General features: G+C 44.4%; 1 protein-coding gene across 1 annotated transcript; it reads left to right on the top strand.

The window, feature by feature from the left end:
- The first annotated feature begins 14,694 nt into the window (after positions 1-14,694).
- LOC132829967 (gastrula zinc finger protein XlCGF7.1-like) lies at positions 14,695-19,794 on the top strand. Its single transcript, XM_060847399.1, has 2 exons — positions 14,695-14,785; positions 17,302-19,794. Exon 2 carries the CDS (start codon positions 17,600-17,602, stop codon positions 18,527-18,529), a length of 930 nt encoding a protein of 309 aa, XP_060703382.1. The 5' UTR covers positions 14,695-14,785; positions 17,302-17,599; the 3' UTR covers positions 18,530-19,794.
- Positions 19,795-20,969: the final 1,175 nt, after the last annotated feature.

Here is a 20,969-nt window from a genome sequence, read left to right as displayed (position 1 = left end):
CAATAGAAAACAGAAGCTGCAGGAAAAGCTGTTTCTGAGGAAAGTTTACCCAAAGCATTAACTCTGATTTCTCTTCACAGATGCTACCAGACCTGCTGAGCTTTTCCAGCAATTTCTGTTTTTGTTTCCCATCCCAATTGAGTTGGTTGAGTCCAAAAGGCATAGCTACTGGACTGGGTCTGTGGCAAATGGTAAGAGAATCAACAAGAGGAAAAAACATACTTGACCTCATCCTTACCAATCTGCCAGCTGCAGATGAATCTGTCCATGACAGTATCAGTAAGAGTGCCACTGCACAAACCTTGTGGAGACAAAGTCCTGCCTTCGCATTGAGAATACCCTCCATCATGCTGTGTGGCACTATCACTGTGTTAAATAGAACAGACTTTGATCAGATCCAGCAACTCAAGGTTGGGCATCTTTGAGCTGCTGTGGGCCATCAACAGCAGCAGAATAGGACTCCAGCACAATCTGCATACTCATGGTCCTGCATAGCTCCCACTCAACCATTATCATTAGGCCAGGGGATCAACCCTGGTTCAATGGAGGGTTTAGGAGGGCATGTCAGGAGCAGTACCAGGCACACCTGAAAATGAGGTGTCACCGTGATGAAGCTCCCAAACAGGACTACTTGCATGCCAAATGGCATAAACAGCAAGTGTTAGACAGAGCTGAGCAGTCTACAACCAATGAATCAGATCTAAGCTCTGCAGTCCTTCCACATCGAGTCGTGAGCAGTGTTGGATGATTAAACAACTAACTGGAGGAGGAGGGTCCACAAAGATCCCCATCCTCAATGATGGAGAGCCCAGCATATCAATGCAGAAGATAAGGCTGAAGCTTTCGCAGCAATCTTCAGCCAAATGTGCCAAGTGGATGATCCATCTCAACTTCCTCCAGTGGTCCCCAGCATCACAGATACCTGCCTTCATTGAATTTGATTCATTCCATGTGATATCAAGAAACTGTTGGAGACATTGGATACTGCAAATACTACATGCCCTGACAACATCCTGGCAATAGTACTGAATATTTTGCTCCAGAATTTGCCACTCCCCTAACCAAGCTGTTCCTGGAGTTACAACACTGGCATCTACCTGACAATATGGAAAATTGCCCAAGTATATCCTGTATGTAAAAAGCAGGACAAATCCAACCCACACAATTACCTCCCCATCAGTCCTCTCTCAATCATCAGTGCCATCAACAGCACCTTCTAAGAAAAAAGGAGAGAGAGAAAAAGAAGACAGAAAGAAAAAAGAGGGAGAGAGAGAGAAAAACAGAGAGAGAGAGAGAGAGAGAGAAGGAAGAAGGAGAGGAAACGAAACAACACTTGTCACCAGTTGACACTTCGAAAAAAAATCTGGACTGTACACATCAGTAACCAATCTCTTGACAGTGGAGTGTGTCTAAGAAAAATCAAACAGCGAAATTCACCGCTGGCCTTGGTGTGGGAGAGCTCACAGCATGGGAGAAGCTAGGTGCATAGTTTTTAAGTGTAACATTGCTGTAAATCTGCAAAAGTTAATAGAGTGGATCCTTTTTGGTTTATGTTTTATTGAGATCTGCCTCGATGAAATTTTAAAAATATAAAATAGAGGCACTAAGTGTTTTTTAGAGCAGTAAGACAGTGCTATTTTCAGTAGACTATTAAGGAACAAAGATGGCCTTTAATAGAGTGTTATGCTCTTCCTGTCAGATGTGGGAGTTTCCATGTTGCTAATGATTATGTCTGCAATAAGTGTGTTTGGGTGTGAATTCCTTCAGGTCCAATGAATCGTTTGGAGTGGCAGTTAGTGGCAATGAGCAATTTACAGGAACTAAGGGGTGTGATGGATGGCAGTTATAGGAAAGGAGAAAAACCGCAAGTACAGTCAGGTAGATGGGTTACCTCCAGGAAAGGTAGGAGAGGGAGGCAGGTAGTGCTATCCCCACCTCAAACAAGTATGCTGCTTTGGAAAGTGTAGGGGACATGGACTCTCAGGGGAATGTAACATGAACAGCCAAGTTTCTGATACCAAGACTGGCTCTAATGTAATGGTCACATCAGGGTCTAAGTGGTTGGTTGTGATAGGTGACTCTTTAGTCAGAGGCACAGACAGACATTTCTGTAGCTAACAGCAAGAAATCAAAATGGTGTGTTGCCTCCCTGGTGCCAAGATCAAGAATATCTTTGAGATAATGCAGAATATTCTCAAAGGGGAGAGAGACCAGCAGGATTTCATTGTACAAAATGGAACTCATGACATAGGAAGGGAAAAGGATTAGATTCTGAAGGAAAATTTAAGAAGTTAGGCAGGAATTTAAAAAGGATGCCTTCGCGGTTAGCAATATCTGGATTACTCCCGGTGAGAGGAGCTGGTGAGGGTAGGAACGTGAGGATAGAGCAGATGAATGAGTGGGTGAGGAGCTGATACAGGAGAGAATGGTTCACATTTTTGAATCATTGGAATCTCATCTGGGTAGAAGTGACTTGTACAAGACAGATCGCATTTGACTGGGAAAGGGACTAATACACTGGCGAGGAGATCTGCTAGAGCTGCTCAGGATGATTTAAATTAGTAAGTTGGAGTGGTGGTTGGGGGAGGTGGGGGGGAGGGGGTGGTGGTGGTGGGTGGGGCGAGTAGTGGCACCCAGGGAGAGAGTGAGGAAACTGATCAATCTGAGACTGGTACAGTTGGGAAAATGAAGGTGTCAAACAGGAAGACAGGGACAAAACAGAGAACAAGGTCGGACTGACAATTTAAATAGCATTTATATCAATGCAAAAGGTCTAACAGAGAATGCAAATGAACTCAGGATATGATTAGGAACATGGGACTGGGTTATCATAGCAAGAACAGAGACATAGCTCAGGGACGGACAGGACTGGCATCTTAATGTTCCAGGATACAAGTGCTACAGGAAGGATCAGCACAGCAGGCCAGACAGCACCCGAGGAGCAGGCAAATCAACGGTTTGGGCATAAGCCCTTCATCAGGGTAAAGGGCTTATGTCTAAAACGTCGATTCGCCTGTTCCTCGGATGCTGCCTGACCTGCTGTGCTTTTCCAGGACCACACTCTCAACTGTGATCTCCAAAGTCTGCAATCCTCACTTTCTCCTATATGAAGGATAGAAAGAGGGGCAAGAGAGGAGGGAGATGTTGTTGACCTTGGAGTGCAGGTCCATAGTTCCTTGAAAGTGGAGTCACAGGTAGATAGGATAGTCAAGAAGGCATTTGGTATGCTTTATTGGTCAGAGCATTGAGTACAGGAGTTGAGAGAACATGGGTGGCTGTACATGACATTGGTTAGGCCACTTTTAGAATATATTGTGCAGTTCTCATCTCCTTCCTGTAGGAGGAAGGATGTTGTGAAACTTGAAAGGGTTCAGAAAAGATTCACAAGCATATTGCCAGGGTTGGAGGATTTGAGCTTGAGGGAGAGGCTGAATAGGCTAGGGATGTTTTCCCTCGGGTGGAGGAGTCCAGAACTAGAGGGCATAGGTTGAGGGTGAGAGGAGAAAGATATAAAAGAGACCTAAGGAGCAACTTTTCAGTGGGGCCTCTGATATATTCAAGGATATTAACTGATCCGAAACAATGAACAGATTCCTGTAAGATCTGCTTTGTTTTTGCTGGTGTCACAGTCAGGAAAAAACAACAGTGTTGTTTTTTCCTGACTGTGACACCACCAAAAATGGAGCAGATCTTACAGGAATCTGTTCATTGTTTCGGATCAGTTAATATCCTTGGACATATCAGAGGCCCCTCTGAAAGAAGGGGAAATTGCCTTGACTCTCTCTGCTCAGTCAGCCAGTACACCCTTCACTCTCCTCTGATTCTGCTTACCAAAGAATTTCTAAAGATTCACAAAGGTGAGACTGGGCTTTGTTGTTAGTACCCTTTCTTTGGGTTTGGGAAATGAAAAGATGCCCATGAGCAGCATTGGGACTATTTCAGCTCCCCGCCTCTGACAGCACTGTGAGATTGATTCTGGTGTTATCGGGTACATTTACTCATGGGAGACAGTGAAAGGATTCTCATCCCTGCAGATCAGGAGTTCAAACCACATCTTGGCTTCAGGACAATGAGAAAGATGAGTTTGGAAATACAAAGAAGCTGTGAATGACACTCAAGTTAAGTAGGAGCGGAATCTACAATCTCCTGATGTAGAGTCAGACACATTGCCCATTGCGTTCCTGACCCTGTACAGACCAACACCCCCATGTTGCAGAGTTCTGATGTTTACACAGACATGAGCAGCAATGGGAACAGTCACAAGGTGAACAACTAGTAAAGATCATCACTGTCACTGCTTGACTTCAATAGTCTCCACTTTGTAAAGTGATGCCATTCACTGGAAAAGGAAACATATTTGTCTTCAGGTGCCTGCTTCTGGGTTGCCTCCTTCTCTGCTGGAACTATCCATCATTTTGTTCCCAGTTACTGTGCTAATCATGATCCACTAAAGTAAAATCTACTTTCATTCTTTGAGTCATGGATTCTTTGAGTCAAGATGTTGAATAAATTCAGTGAGAAACCCCAGGTCATATCCAGCCGAGGATCTAGAATTGGGCAAGTTGAATAATGCCTTTATTGGTGCCGCCCCTTCACTGCAGCTTAATGTCTCAAAATGAGCCCCTGTTAGCATCAGCCTGTTGTATACCTTCCTGGAGTACAGGAACAACATCAGATTATCACAACTCCACCTTCTTCACTTAAACCCAGGATGATAATATGAACTGTTTGAAAACATGGAGTGAGAAACATTACTGCTGAAGATGGTTATGACATAAAGAATAGACATGGTGGGTATCACGACTGCAAGGGGATCAGGATTGGGAGCTGAATATTCAAGGATGTACATCCTATCAAAAATATAGCCCAGTGGCCAGTGGGGGTGGGATGCCTTATTAGTAAGAAATTAAATCAAATCAATAATAAGAAATTAAGTAGGGCCAGATGCTGTAGAATCTGTGACGGTAGAACTTAGGAACCACAAAGGTTAAGAAGAACCATAAGCCTCCAAACAGTAGTCAGGATCTGGGGCGCAAGACACACCAGGGGATAGAAAAGATGTTTTAGCAAGGGAAAGTTACAGCGATCATGGGGGATTTCAATGTGCAGGTGGACTGGGAAAATCAAGTCGCAAGCAGATTGCAATAGGGCAGCACGGTGGCTCAGTGGTGAGCACTGCTGCCTCACAACACCAGAGACCCGGGTTCGATTCCAGCCTCAGGCAACTGTCTGTGTGGAGTTTGCACATTCTCTCCGTGTCTGCGTGGGTTTCCTCCGGCTGCTCTGGTTTCCTCCCACAGTCCAAAGATGTACAGGCCATGGTAAATTGCCCATAGTGTTAGGTGCATTAGTCAGAGGGAAATGGGTCTGGGTGGGTGGACCGAAGAGCCTGTTTCCACACTGTAGGGAATCTAATCTAATCTAGAAATAACAGTTCAGGGAATTTGTGAAATATCTACGAGATGGCCTTGTGGGGCAGCTTGTGATGGAGCCCACTAGGGAACAGGCAATACTGGATTTAGTGTTGTGCAATGAGGCAGACTTGATAGACAATAGACAATATGTGCAGGAGTAGGTCATTCTGCCCATTCTGCCCTCAATCAGTATCCTGTTACTGCCTTATCCCCATAACCCTTGATTCCACTATCCTTAAGAGCTTTATCCAACTCTTTCTTGAAAGTATCCAGAGACTTGGCCTCCACAGCCTTCTGGGGCAGAGCATTCCACACACTCACCACTCTCCGGGTGAAGAAGTTTCTCTTCAACTCTGTTCCTAATGGCCTACATTTAAACTGTGTCCTCCGGTTCGGGACTCACCCATCAGCGGAAACATGCTTCCTGCCTCCAGAATGTTAAATCCTTTAATAATCTTATACGTCTCAATCAGATGCCTCTCAGCATTCTAAGTTCAAGGGTATACAAGCCCAATCACTCCAATCTTTCAACGTAAGATAGTCCCACCATTCCAGGAATTGACCTCGTGAACATATGCTGCACTCCCTCAGAATGTCTTTCCTTAATTTGGAGACCAAAACTGCACACAATATTCCAGGTGCAGTCTCACCAGGGCCTGTACAGCTGCACAAGAACCTCTTTGCTTCTATACTCAATTTCTCTTGTTATGAAGGCCAGCATGCTAATAGCCTTCTTCACTGCCTGCTGTACCTGCATGCTTGCTTTCATTGACTGATGTACAAGAATACCTATATCTCGTTGTACTGTCCCTTTACCTAACTTGACTCCATTTAGGTAGTCATCTGCCTTCCTGTTCTTGCCAACAAAGTGGATAACCACACATTTATCCACATTAAACTGCATCTGCCATGCATCTGTCCACTCACCTAGCCTGTCCAGGTCACCCTGTAATCTCCTAACATCCTCATCACATTTCACCCTGCCACCCAGCTTTGTATCATCAGCAAATTTGCTAATATTACTTTTAATACCATCATCTATATAATTTATGTATATGTAAAAAGCTGCGGTCCCAGCACTGATCCCTGCGTACCCCACTGGTCACTGCCTGCCATTCCGAAAGGGAGCCATTAATCAGTACTCTTTGTTTCCTGTCAGCCAGCCAATTTTCAATCCAAGTCAGTATTTTGCCCTCAATACCATGCGCCCTAATTTTGCTCACTAACCTCCTATGTGAGACTTTATAAAAGCTTTCTGAAAGTCCAGGTACACTACATCCACTGGATCTTCCATCTTCAGAGTTACATCCTCAAAAAATTCCAGAAGATTAGTCTGGATAAGGGAGCGTAAGGCAAAGGAACCCTTAGGGGGCTATATGATTGAAATATGATTGAAATTACTCTGCAGTTTGAGAGGGAGAAGATAGAATCAGAGGTAATGGTATTATAGCTGAATAAAGGCAACTACAGAGGCACGAGGGAGGACCTGGGTAGAATTGACTGGGAGAGGCACCTTGGAAGAAAGACAGTGGAACAGCAATGGCAGGAGTTTCTGGTGGTAATTCAAGAGAGACAGCAGAGATTCATCCTGAGGAAAAAGAAGCATGGTACAGGGAGGATGAGGCAACCATGGCTGACTAGGGAAGTCAAGGATAGCATAAAAGCAAAGGAGGAAGCATATAAAATCGCAAAGGGCAGTGGAAAACCAGAGGATTGGGAACCTTAAGAAGACCAACAGAGAACAACAAAAAAAAGAGGGAGAAGATTAAATATGACAGTAAGCTAGCCAGTAATATAAATGAAGACTGCAAGAGTTTCTTTGAATATATAAAGGGCAAAAGAGTAGCAAAAGTGGATATTGTGCCACTGGAAAATGATGCTGGAGAGATAGTAGTGGGAAATAAGGAAATGGTTCGAAGAGTGTGGTGCTGGATCAGGCAGCATTTGAGGAGCAGGAGAATCAATGTTTCAAGCGTAGGACATCCTGATGAAGGGCTTATGCTCGAAATGTTGATTCTCCTGCTTCTCGGATGCTGCCTGACTGGCTGTGCTTTTCCAGCATCACACTCTTTGACTCTGATCTCCAGAAACAAGGAATTGCCAAGACATGAGTATTATCCCAAAAAATCAAGAGAGTGAGGGAGCTGAGTTGAGCATGGCGCCATCACCAAGGAGAAGGTGCTACAAAAGTGGAAAAGCCTGAAGGTGGATAAATCACCTAAACAAGATGGACCACACCCCAGACTTCTAAGGGAGATAGCTGAAGATCTCTGGAGGTATTTAAAAAGGGAGTAAGGCAGAAGATGGAAAATTACAGACCAGTTAGCCGAACTTGGTCATGGGTTAGATCCTGGAATCCATTGTGAAGGGTGAGATTTCTGAATAAACAGAAGAGTAAGGTAAAATGGGGCAAAGTCAGCATGGTTTCATCAAGGGGAGGTCATACCTGACAAATCTGCTAGAATTCTTTGAGGAAGTGTCAAGCAGGTTAGACCAAGGAGAAACAATGGATGTTGTTTACCTGGACTTCAAGAAGACATTTGACAAGGTACCGTACGGGAGGGTACTGAGTAAGATAAGGGCCTATGGTATTAGAGGCAAGGTGCTAGCATGGATAGAAGCTTGGCTATTTGGCAGAAAGCAGACACTGGGAATAAAAGGTTCTTCTCAAGATTGCAAGTGGAGTTCTGCAAGGCTCAGTGTTGGGACCACAACCTCTCACTTTATGCACTAATGATTTAGATTAGATTAGACTTACAGTGTGGAAACAGGCCCTTCAGCACAACAAGTCCACACTGACCCGCCGAAGCGCAACCCACCCATACCCCCACCTAACACTACGGGCAATTTAGCATGGCCAATTCACCTGACCTGCACATCTTTGGAATGTGGGAGGAAACCGGAGCACACAGAGCAAACCCACGCAGACACGGGGAGAATGTGCAAACTCCACACAGGCAGTCGCCTGAGTCGGGAATTGAACCCGGGTCTCAGGCTCTGTGAGGCAGCAGTGCTAACCACTGTGCCACCGTGCCACCCGCATGAAGGAACTGAGGGCATTCTGGCTAAGTTTGATACAAAGATAGCTAGAGAGACAGATGGCATTGAGGAGATAGGTAGGCTGCAGAAGGATTTGAACAGGTTAGGAGAGTGAGCAAAGAAGTGGCAGATTGAGTACAATGTGAGCAAATTTGAGGTCATGCACTTTGGTAGGAAGAGCAGAGGCATGGACGATTTTCTATGATGGTGTGTTTACACAGTTAATGTGCCCCGAGAGGATGAACGCATCCTCTTTATCCTGTCAGTTTAAACAGGTGAAAATATCAGTTTTAAGCCAATGCAAGAGATGATTGTGTGTTTTCAGTGGAGAATGTTCAGCTGTGACCTGTCTGTGTTTGCAAGAGTAATTCTCACTGAGGAACACTGATACAGAAAAAGCAATCTTTGAGTTACTGTGGGCAAGGAAATGCACAAATGGATGGGAAAAGTGTGGCGTCGTGGCTTAGTTGGTTAACGTTCCTGCCTCGTAAACTTGGTGGTGCCTGTGCCTTACTTTCAAGGTTCATTGTTTAAATTTCTTGTAAATGCCATGCTGTTGATCCAGGATGTGGAAGGAGACAACTCTAAATGCTCCCTGTGCTTGAGCTCAGCCTGCTATGATTTGGTTCTCCCCACCCCTGTCGCCTGCATTGGCCCTATCCGTGAGTGCTGTTTCTTGTTCACTATCAATTCAATCTGGAGTATCTTACCTCTGTTCCACAAGCACATCTGCTTCTCCTTTACTTTTACTCTCATTCCTTCATTCCCCGTTTGGTAGGAATAACAAGCTGAGGCAGGAGATGCTGCAGACTTGCCAGGGAATGTTGTGGTAATGGCTCAGACACCACGAGCTGATCCTTCTCATTCTCTGTTGTCACCATTCATTCATTTAACACCAACAGCAAAGAGGGAGAAAATGATGACTGCAGGTGCTGGGGATCAGAGTCAAATAATGTGATGCTGGAAAAGCACAGCCAGTCAGGCAGCATCCGAGGAGCAGGAGAGTCGCTGTTTCAAACATCAGCTCTTTATCAGAGCTTATGAAATGCTACCTGACTGGCTGTGCTTTTCCAGCACCACATGTTTTGGCACCAAGAGTAAAGACATCATTGTAATTGTGGTGGAATTGTGATTATTTTTTCTACTAGATTATGAATTCCATTTAGAATTAGGAACATTCAATATATTTCAATAGTGGGTGGCACGGTGGCACAGTGGTTAGCACTGTAGCCTCATAGCGCCAGAGACCAGGTTCAATTCCTGCCTCAGGTGACTGACTGTGTGGAGTTTGCACGTTCTCCCCGTGTCTGCGTGGGTTTCCTCCGGGTGCTCCGGTTTCCTCCCACAGTCCAAAGATGTGCGGGTTAGGTGAATTGGCCATGCTAAATTGCCCGTAGTGTTAGGCAAGGGATAAATGTAGGGGTATGGGTGGGTTGCGCTTTGGCGGGTCGGTGTGGACTTGTTGGGCTGAAGGGCCTGTTTCCACACTGTAAATAATCTAATCTAATCAAAAGTAATCTAATCTAATCTAATTTCTAAAGGGTCATAATATTTGAAGGGAAGAAATGCCTCTTTCTCTTGGGCCTAAGTGACAGAAACATTATCCGGAGGATGTGAGCCCAGTTCTGGACACTCCAGCCTGGAGGGAGAAAGCCTCTCGGCAGCTTCACTGTCAAACTGTCTTCGAATGTCAGACTTTTCAAAGAGCAGAAATGGGAAATGAGGGATATGGAAAGACAGAAAGTTGGAGAATGTGGAAGAGAGTCAGGTAGATACACACAGACAGAGACAAATAGAGGGGCATATTGAGGTAGACACCAAAAGGACCAATTCTCTACTTGAGCTGGCTGCTCACTGACAGGAGAAGAAAAAAAAACACTGCATTTCACCAGCTCTCCCAGGGCAACAGAAGCAGTATTTGACATTTATAATGTTGATGGTTGTAAGCTAATGAGAGATTTTGATAAATATGCTGATTCAAAAGATAAAACTGATAATTTCCCCAAAATCTTAATGTAGAAATGCATCACTAACCTGATTCTGTCGACCTTAAACATCTGTTTCTCTTCACAGATGCTGTGCTACCAGCCCTGCTGGATTTCTTGATCAATTCCTGGTTTTGTTTCAGATTTCCAGCATCTGCAATACTTTGTTTTACGTTAACCTGAATGACATTTGGGATAAAAATGATTGTCTGCCAGCTCATTTCAAGGTTCAGAAAAGCTCTCCCATGGTTAAATAACAGAGTGGAACTCCCATTCCTCTGCAGATCAGTTTCTCCCCGTCTTCGAGCGTGGAAAAAGACCAATCTACCCATCGTGCGGGTCATCAGACATCCATCTATTCTAGTCCCAGGTTCCAGCATTTGGCAGCTGCAAATGTGTTGCTGGTCAAAGCACAGCAGGCCAGGCAGCATCTCAGGAATAGAGAATTCGACGTTTCGAGCATAAGCCCTTCATCAGGAATAACTTATTCCTGATGAAGGGCTTATGCTCGAAACGTCGAATTCTCTATTCCTGAGATGCTGCCTGGCCTGCTGTGCTTTGACCAGCAACACATTTGCAGCTATAATCTCCAGCATCTGCAGACCTCATTTTTTACTCCAGCATTTGGCACACAGTCTGGTGTGTTCTGATGTTTCAAGTTTAAAATCACACAACACCAGGCTACAGTCCAACTGGTTACACTGGAAGCACTAGCTTTCGGAGCGCAGCTCCTTCATCAAGTGGTTGTGGAGTATAAGATTGTAAGACACAGAATTTATAGCAAAAATGTACAGTGTCTTTCAAAATTCTATAAATTCTATATCTTCCAATCGTATACTGCACAAACACCTGAACAAGGAGCAATGCTCCGAAAGCTAGTGCTTCCACATAAACCTGCTGGACTATAACCTGGTGATGTGTGATTTTTAACCTTGTACAACCCAGTCCAACACCGGCATCTCCAAATCCCAATGTTTCAAGCACTCATGGAAATGACATTATCTCTGTGATCTTAAATGACACAACGATGGGACTGAAGTTTGACATGGTCAGACTGTGTTAAAAACCCTTGAGAAACTGATCCTCATTTTCAGCCATGGGGGTGACACACAGACACATGGGGACAGTAGCCTCAGGATAATACAAACAATCGCCCTGATCTTCTTGTGAGCTTCCCTCTATGTGTATTAACACAGTTAATGGGCCTTGGGAGGATGAACGCATTCTCTTTATCCCGTCAGTTTAAATAGGTGAAAATATCAGTTTTAAACTAATACAAGAGCAGATCGTCTCTTTCTGTGCATTTTCAGTGGAGTGTTCAACTGTGAACTGTCCGTCTTTGCAAAACCCATTCTCACCCAGCGATCAAGCAAAAAACAACATTGAGTTCCTGTGATCGACTGGTCAAAGAAATGAACGTATTGATGGGAAAAGCACACTACTGGATGGCGTCATGGCTTAGATGTTCAAAGGACCTGCCTCAAACCAGGAGACCCTGGAATCAAACCCCAGTAATTCCTACGGCTAACATTGACAGTTCCTTTTTGCAAGGTTGTGAAGGTTTGTAGCTCAGGTTGAGGTTTAGGGTGTAGGTTTGCTCGGTGAGCTGTAGGTTTGATATCCAGACATTTCATTACCTGGCTAGGTAACATCATCAGTGGCGACCTCCAAGTGAAGCGAAGCTGTTGTCTCCTGCTTTCTATTTATGTCTTTCTCCTGGATGGGGGTTCCTGGGGTTTATGGTGATGTCATTTCCTGTTCGTTTTCTGAGGGGTTGATAGATGGCATCTAGATCTATGTGTTTGTTTATGGTGTTGTGGCTGGAGTGCCAGGCCTCTAGGAATTCTCTGGCATGTCTTTGCTTAGCCTGTCCCAGGATAGATGTGTTGTCCCAGTTGAAATGGTGGGTTTTTTTCATCCATGTATAGGGCTTCGAGGGAGAGAGGGTTGTGTCTTTTTGTGGCTGTTCGTGCATCCTAATGGCTAACTTTCTTCCTGTTTGTCCTGCGTAGTGTTTGTGGCAGTTCTTGCATGGAATTCTGTAGATGACATTGGTTTTGTCCATGGGTTGTACTGGGTCTTTTAAGTTTGTTAGTTTTTGTTTGAGAATGTTGGTGGGTTTGTGTGCTACTAGGATGCTGAGGGGTCTTAGTAGTCTGGCTGTCATTTCTGAAACTTCTTTGATGTACGGTAAGTGGTTAGGGTTTTTGGCTGTGTTTGATCTGCTTGTCGTGGTTTGTTCTTGAGGAATCTGCACACTGTATTTTTTGAGTATCCGTTCTTCTTGAATACATTATATAGGTGGTTGTCCTCTGTTTTCCGAATCTTCGACACATGGATGAAAAAAAAACACCATTTTGACTGGGACAACGCATCTATCCTGGGACAGGCTAAGCAAAGACATGCCAGAGAATTCCTAGAGGCCTGGCACTCCAACTACAACGCCATAAATAAACACATATATCCAGATGCCATCTATCAATCCCTCAGAAAACGAACAGGAAATGACATCACCACAAACCCCAGGAACCCCATCCAGGAGAAAGATATAAATAGAAAGCAGGAGATAACAGCTCCCTTCAATTGGACATCTCCACTGTTTCCTAGCCAGGTAATGAAACGTCAGGATATCAAACCTACAGCTTAGCGAGCAAACCTACACCCTATTGAAGGTTCCTTATTTACATTTCTCTCAAATGCCGTATCAGTAATCAAACCTAGTGAGATCGAAGGAGACAGCTACGCATACTTCCTGTGCTTGATCCCAGTGCACCCACACTTGTTGCCTGCGTTTGCACCCATCAAGGAATGCTGTTTTGTGAACTGCAACAATTACCGGTTGTAAACTAATCAGAGAGAGACATTTTGATCAATATGCGGATTCAACAGATAAGATTAGCTTACTTACAGCCTGGAAACAGGCCCTTCGGCTCTACAAGTCCACACCGATATAGCTGAAATTTCCCATAGCGTTATAATTTAGAATGCATAACTCACCTGGTTCTGAGGAAAGGCCCTTGGACCTGAAACGTTAACTCTGTTTCTCTCCACAAATGCTGCTCCAGAGCTATGAATATTTGTCTCAAAAGAGCCTTAACAGACAGTGAAGCGATCAAAGATGTTCGTTTTGTATTTCGAAATAAGCTTCCTCCTTTACTTGCTGAAAATCTATTACATTTCCAATTTTCATCAGTTCCGATAAAAAGATGTTGACCTGAAGATTTAACTCTGCTTCTCTCCACAGGTGCTGTTGTGTTCCGTAATTTCAGCGCCTTCTATTTTTATTTCTGTTTTCCAGCTTCAGGGTTATTTGTTTCTGCGCCGATGTTGAGAGGAAACATAGAAAGTAGGAGCTGGATAGCCAATCGGCTATCATCCTGCTCCACTGTTCAGTATGATCACTCGTGAATATCGAACTCAGTATCCTATTCTCACTTTCTCCTGTACTCTTTCATCGTTTGGCATTATGTAACTCCTTTCTGAAAACATTTAACGTTTTAGCTTCAAATGTTTACTGTGACAGAAAATTACATAGGTTCTACATTCTCTGGCTGAATAAATTTCTCCTAATTCCTGTCCTGAATGGTTTACCTCGGGTCACCAGATTGCGAACACTGGTTCTGGACACCCCAGTCATTAGATCAGTCATCCTGATCAGACCTGTCAGAATTATGTACATCGTGGGCGGCACGGTGTGGTTCACCGTCTAGCACTGCTCCCTCACAACGTCAGGGCCCTCGTTTGATTTCAGCCTGGGGGGACTGTCTGTATGGAGTTTGCACATTCTGTCCGTGTCTGCCGTGTCCTCCTACAATCCAAAGATTAGGTACATTGGCCAACTAAAAATTGCCCATAGCGTTCAGGGATGTATAGGGTACTTGCAGTGTAAATTGATGGGGAATGAGTTTGGGTGGGATATTCTTCAGAGGATCGGTGTAGACTTGTTGGGCCGAAGAGCCTGTTTTCACACGTTTGGGATTCTATAAAACCTATAATTTCTCGAGATGGCCCTTATTCGATGAAACTCCGATGAATATGACTTGACTGATTCTTCGAAGGAGAGCTACTGCAGATTCCAAAGTCCGCCTTCAACTTCGTATTTAATCCATGGAATGGTGCAAGACAAACCCAGAATCCTCCGCGGGGATGAAGTCTGTCTATCGCTGCTTAGGGCGGTACTGCGCAAACGCAATATGGCCCCACCTCCCGGAAGGTGAGATGTCCTTGCGGCACATGCGTAGTGCGGTTTCCGGAAACAATTCGGTCTCAGTCAGACCAGGTCAGAGGTATCTGCACCGGGGGAGTGGTGAGGAGCTGCTTGGAGTGGATAGTTATTGAAGACCAAAGGTTAGTGAACTGGAATCCCAGATCCTAGTCTCGAATCACAGGCGAGTCAGTTAAAGAGGTGCTTTACATTCGACTGACGGTTGGGTGCGGAAGTCGGTCCCTGGCCTTCTGTGTTGGTCACATCCGGAATGTAGAGCGAGGAGAAGCTGCTGGGACTGAAAGGCCCCAATAACTTCCAATGGGAGACTGTCGCGGGGAATATTCCCAGGGTTAGTTGCTAAACTGAAGGAGTCTGTTCAAAGTTCAGGCATTTATTTTCGGAATAGTATTTTTCAAGAATAGTCCTAAATTAATTCATATCTAATTTTATTACTGGGACATAAGGCATTCTCTGCTGTGCTGAGGGTCTGTCAAGGACAGTAGTGGGAAGTTGTATGTTTGAGACCGAAGAAATAGGATAGCTGCTGAATGTATTCACACTGGAAAAAGACAATTTATTGAGGTGAATACCGAGATACAGGCTATTAGACTAGATGGGATTGAGGATCATAAAGTGGAGGTATTAGCAATTCTGGAAAGTGTGAATGTAGATATGACCCTGGGCTGGATGGGATTTTAGGATTATCTGGGAAGCTAGGGAGGAAATTGCAGAGCCTTTGACTTTGATCTTTATGTCGTCATTGTCTACAGGAATAGTGCCAGAAGACTGGAAGGCAGCAAATATTGTCCCCTTGTTAAAGAAGGGGAGTAGAGACAACCTAATTATAGACTCTTATAGACCAGTGAGCCTTACTTCAGTTCTGGATAATGTGTTGGAAAGGTTCTTAGGATTTATAAGCATCTAGAAAATAATAAGTTGATTAGGGATAGTCAACACAGTTTTGTGAAGGGTAGGTTGTGCCTCAAACTTTATTGAGTTCTTTAAGAATGTGACCAAACAGGTTGATGAGGGTAAAGCAGTTGATGTGATATATATGGATTTCAGTAAAATGTTTGGTAAGGTTCCCCATGGCAGACTGTTACAGAAAATACCGCATGGGATTGAGGGTGATTTAGTGTTTCGGATCAGAAATTGGCTAGCAGACAGAAGACGGAGGGTGTTGGTTGTTGGAAAATGATCCTCCTAGAGTTCAGTTACTAGTGGTGTACTGCATGGATCTGTCTTGGGTCCACTGCTGTTTGTTATTTTTATAAATGATCTGGATGAGGGCATAGAAGGATGGGTTAGTAAATTTACGGATTACTCTAAAGTCGGTGGAGTTGTCAACAGTGCGGAAGGATGTTGCAGGTTGCAGGGACACATAGAGAAGCTGCAAAGCTGGGATGAGAGGTCGCAAATGGAGTTCAATGTGGAAAAGTGTGAGGTGATTCACTTTGGAAGGAGTAACAGGAATACAGTGTGTTGGGCTAATAGTATGATTTTTGGCAATGTGGATGAGCAATGAGATCTGTGTCTATGTGCATAGATCCCTGCAAGTTGACATCCAGGTTGATAGATTTGTTAAGAAGGTGTACGGTGTGTTAGCTTTTATTGGCAGAGGGACTGAGTTTCAGAGCCATGAGCTCATGGTGCAGCTGTACAAAACTCTGGTGTGGCCGCACTTGGAGTATTGAGTACTGTTCTGGTTGCCGCATTATAGGAAGGATGTGGAAGCTTTGGAAAGCATGCAGAAGATATTTACCAGGATATTGCCTGGTATGGAGGGAAGGTTTTATGAGGAAAGAGTTGGGGACTTGAGGTGGTTTTCATTTGAGAGAAGCAGGTTAAGAAGTGACTTAATAGAGGCATACAAGATGATCAGAAGATGAGACATGGTGGAGAGTGAGAGCCTTTTTTCTTGGATGGCAATGGCTAGCACAAGGGGACATAGCTTTAAAGTGAGGGGTGAAGGATATACGACAGATGTCAGAGGTAGTTTCTTTACTCAGAATAGTGGTGGTGTGGAACGGCCTGCCTGCAACAGTAGTAGCCAACTTTAAGGCCATTTAAGGGTTCATTGAGTAAGCATATGGATGATAATGAAAAAGTGTAGGTGAGATGGACTTCAGATCGGTTTCACAAGTCGGCACAACGTTGATAGCTGAAGGGCCCTGTACTGTGCTATATTGTTCTATGTTCTATGCTCTTGAGAGTTCTCCCATTGCGCTGTTCAGTGAGCAATTGCTGGTTTCTCAGGGACCAGATATAAACAATGACATGTATCCACAAGAGGATAGTGTGTGCCTGGGAGGGGGATTTATAGATAATGGTGCCCCATGCATGCTGGTCATGCTTGTTGGATGGAGGATCTATCAAAGTTATTCCTGTGATGTATATGGAGGAAAGCATGCCCTTAAGTATCCCCCTGTCTTTATTTGGAGACCCAGGACAAGGAAGAGGAATAAGCATTCTTAGCTGAAAGACATTTGTGAACTAGTTGAGTTTGTATTACAATTCAATAGCTTTTCATGGTCACTATTTCTGAGTGTCTTTCATACAAATTACCAGATCCGATGAACTCCTTTTCACAATTTCCTTTAATGTTTTAAACAATTCTCTTTCTCATATCTTTTCCTGATTTAAATTTGTTTTACAGAGAATCACAGACACACATTTATTAGCAAGACTTCCAAACAAACATCCCATCAATACCTGAGAGATCATCAGGTCTTGAAACCATTGGATTTTCAATGTTCTGTCTAGAAAAATGATTTCCAACATCAGTGTGATTGGAAATGCATGAAGACCCATCCACCAAAGCGAGTTTTCCAGTGGACTAACTATTGAGAGAGCTCTAGCCAGTTACACAGCCTGAATAACATCACCCTATTCACATTGGGGAGAAACTGTATCGTTGTCCTGTGTATGGGCGAGGAGTCAGCTGATCATCCCATATGGCGAGATATGAGGAAACCTGCACCACAGAGAAACCATGGAAATGTGAGGACTGTGGGAAAGGATTTAAATACCCATACCAGCTGGAAACCCATCGACGCAGTCACACTGGGGAGAGGCCGTATTCCTGCTCTGTGTGTGGGAAGGGATGCAATTGGTTATCTGACCTTCTGAAACATGAACGCACGCACACTGGAGAGAGGCCGTTTATCTGTTCTGTGTGTGGAAAGGGATTCAGTGACTCATCCAACCTTCAAAAACATCAGCAAATTCACACTGGGGAGAGGCCATTCATCTGCTCTGAATGTGGGAAGGGATACATTACGTCACCCCACCTGCTGAAACACCTGCGAATTCACACCGGGGAGAGGCCGTTCATCTGCCCCGAGTGTGGGAAAGCGTTCAGTGACTCATCCAACCTGCTGATACACCGGCGGGTTCACACTGGGGAGAGGCCATTCATCTGTCCCGAATGTGGGAAGGGATTCACTACATCAGCACATCTGCTGAAACACCAGCGAATTCACACAGGAGAGAGGCCTTTCACCTGCCCCAAGTGTGGGAAAAGTTTCATTCAGTCATCTCATTTGCTGACGCACCAACGAGTTCACACCGGGGAGAGGCCATTCTCCTGCTCTGAGTGTGGCAAGACATTCTCTCGGCTGTCCCGTCTTAAGGCACACCAACCGGTTCACACTGATGAGAAACCTTTCAGATGCTCCCACTGTGAGAAGAGCTTTAAAAACAAACGTGAAGTACTGACACACCAACGCATTCACATTGGAGAGAGGCCATTCTCCTGCACCATGTGTGGGAAACAATTTGTCCATTCAAAAAACCTTCTGCGACACCAACGAGTCCACACTGGTGAGATGTTGTTACCTGCTCCCACTGTGGAAAAGGATTTACTCTGTCACCCCAGCGAGTGACACCAGCGAGTTCACCAGTGACTGCAGGACAGGCGTCTGTTGTTCTTAATAAAACTTTTCCTCATGTCACCCGTGCATCTCTTTCCCAAAATCTTAACTCCAGCTCCCCTCTTCCTTGGACCGTTGCATGATAGAAATCATGTTTTGTTTCTCTAACTCAAGTAACCTTCATATTTGAGATACTGAAGCATGGTGACCAGAACTGGACTCTACTTCTGTTCTAAAGCCAGGTTTTGAAAGGTCAGCACTTTTTTCCCTGTTTTTCTCCTCAATATCTTGATTTATGAAGTTCAGGGTTCCAAGTGTTTTTTCTCACTGCTGTCTCAATAAGCCCTGTTATCTGCATTGTGCCTGAACTCTTAACAAGAAGCTCTGGTTTCAAGACCCACCTGCTATCAAGTTGTGTCAGAGCAGATTGATTTTTCAAAATTCCTTAACTGATGATTGAGCCACGTCCATTGGGGTTTGTCTCTGTTGAAGGTCTATTCTCCTACAGGACTGTGCGACCGATGTGATAGGGAATTGATTCAGTCCTGTGGAGGAATGGATGATAGATGTGTTGCGAAATTGATCCATCCTGCTGGAGGACCAGGAAGAAGCTGCAGTGGAACAGAGTAGTATTTGGTGCTTGTGATGTCACATGCGGAGGCCAGCAGAGGATGGATTTAAACACCGGCGGGGGGAGGAACAGAGACAGACTGACTGTGACCATGACTGATTCATCACAGCTTATTTCATTCAGAGTGTATCCCATTTCAGACACAGCTGGGCATGCGCACACACACGCACAAAACTAGATTCAAAGACACAGATGGAAATGCACACACAGACAGGCAAACACAGCTGCACTTAAACTTCCCTATCGGTACACTGTGTCCAATTGCAGACCGAGCTGGTCACACTGATGCAAATAGACACAGACAGACATACAGATACAGAGACACATGGTCACAGACTCACGCATATCTAGACATACAGACACTCACTAACATATCCATATAGAAATACACACCAACAAAATGTCCCTTGGTATATATCATCAGGGTTGATTTGTTGAATAAACTCAGGTTTATTTGTACAATAAACTTGTTGATTTGTATTGTTAGTCTGCGTAATCACCTTGTTTGTGAAATGGACTGATTCATTTATAGAAATCTCAGAAAAGCATTTAAAGTAAACTTGCTGGCTTGTTCATTTCAGTCCCACTTACATTTTGCATTGATCTGTGTGAAAATCCTGTGCTCCCAATATTGTGAAATAAAGTTGTGTCCCTTGGTTGAAGGACCCTCTGTTCTGTTGTCTAAAGGAACCTGTGTTGTGGCTGCTCCTGGTTTGAAACTGCAACTTGTCTGTGTGGATTTCAAGTCTGGGGCCGGTGTGAGGTGAAGAGGTGGGGGAGGACATGGACAAACAGAGGCAGTCTAGACTAAACTATTGAGCAACTTCTTTTTCTCACACCTTTCCTCCTTCTAATCTTGCAAAGATCCTTAATAAGGTGGAGGAGCAGAGGGATTTTGGGGTCTATGTTCATAGCTCTTTGAAAGTTGCCACTCAGGTGGATAGAGCTTGTAAGAAGGCCTATGGTGTATTAGCGTTCATTAGCAGAGGGATTGAATTCAAGAGTCGTGAGGTGATGTTGCAGCTTTACAGGACCTTGGTAAGGCCACATTTGGGAGTACTGTGTGCAGTTCTGGTCGCCTCACTTTAGGAAAGATGTGGAAGCTTTGGAGAGGAGATTTACCAGGCTGTTGCCTGGAATGGAGAATAGATATGAGGATAGGTTGAGACTGCTAGGCCTTTTCTCATTAGAACGGCGAAGGATGAGGGGTGACTCGATAGAAGTTTATAAGATGATCAGGGGAAGGATAGAGTAGACAGTCAGAGACTTTTTCCCGGGGTACAACAGAGTGTTACAAGGGGACATAAATTTAAGGTGAAGGGTGGAAGGTATAGGGGGGATGTCAGGGGTAGGCTTTTTACCCAGAGAGTGGTGGGAGCATGGAATGTGCTGCCTGTGGGAGTGGCAGAGTCAGAATCATTGGTGACCTTTAAGCGGCAATTGGATAGGTACATGGATAGGTGCTTAAGCTAGGACAAATGTTCGGCACAACATCATAAGCCGAAGGGCCTGTGCTGTATTGTTCTATGTTCTATGCCTCTTCGTATCTGGGGAAGGTGTGCTCCAGGTAGATATTGGAAGGATATTGTGAAACTTGAAATGATTCAGAAAAGATTTACAAGGATGTTGCCAGGGTTGGAGGATGTGAGCTGCAAGAAGAGGCTGAATAGTCTGGGTTGTTTTATCTGATGCATTAGAGGCTGAGGGTTGACCCTCAGTTTATAAAATCATGAGGGGCATAGATAGGACAAATAGATAAGATCTTGGTTAAAAACTTGTATTTTTCATTTACCTAAGCGACGACTAAAGTTCAATTTATGG

The sequence above is a fragment of the Hemiscyllium ocellatum genome, chromosome 30, assembly GCF_020745735.1.
Source record: "Hemiscyllium ocellatum isolate sHemOce1 chromosome 30, sHemOce1.pat.X.cur, whole genome shotgun sequence".
Lineage (NCBI taxonomy): Eukaryota > Metazoa > Chordata > Chondrichthyes > Orectolobiformes > Hemiscylliidae > Hemiscyllium > Hemiscyllium ocellatum.
The sequence above is the reverse complement of the archived record's forward strand: the minus strand, read 5'-3'. Positions and strand labels throughout refer to the sequence as shown.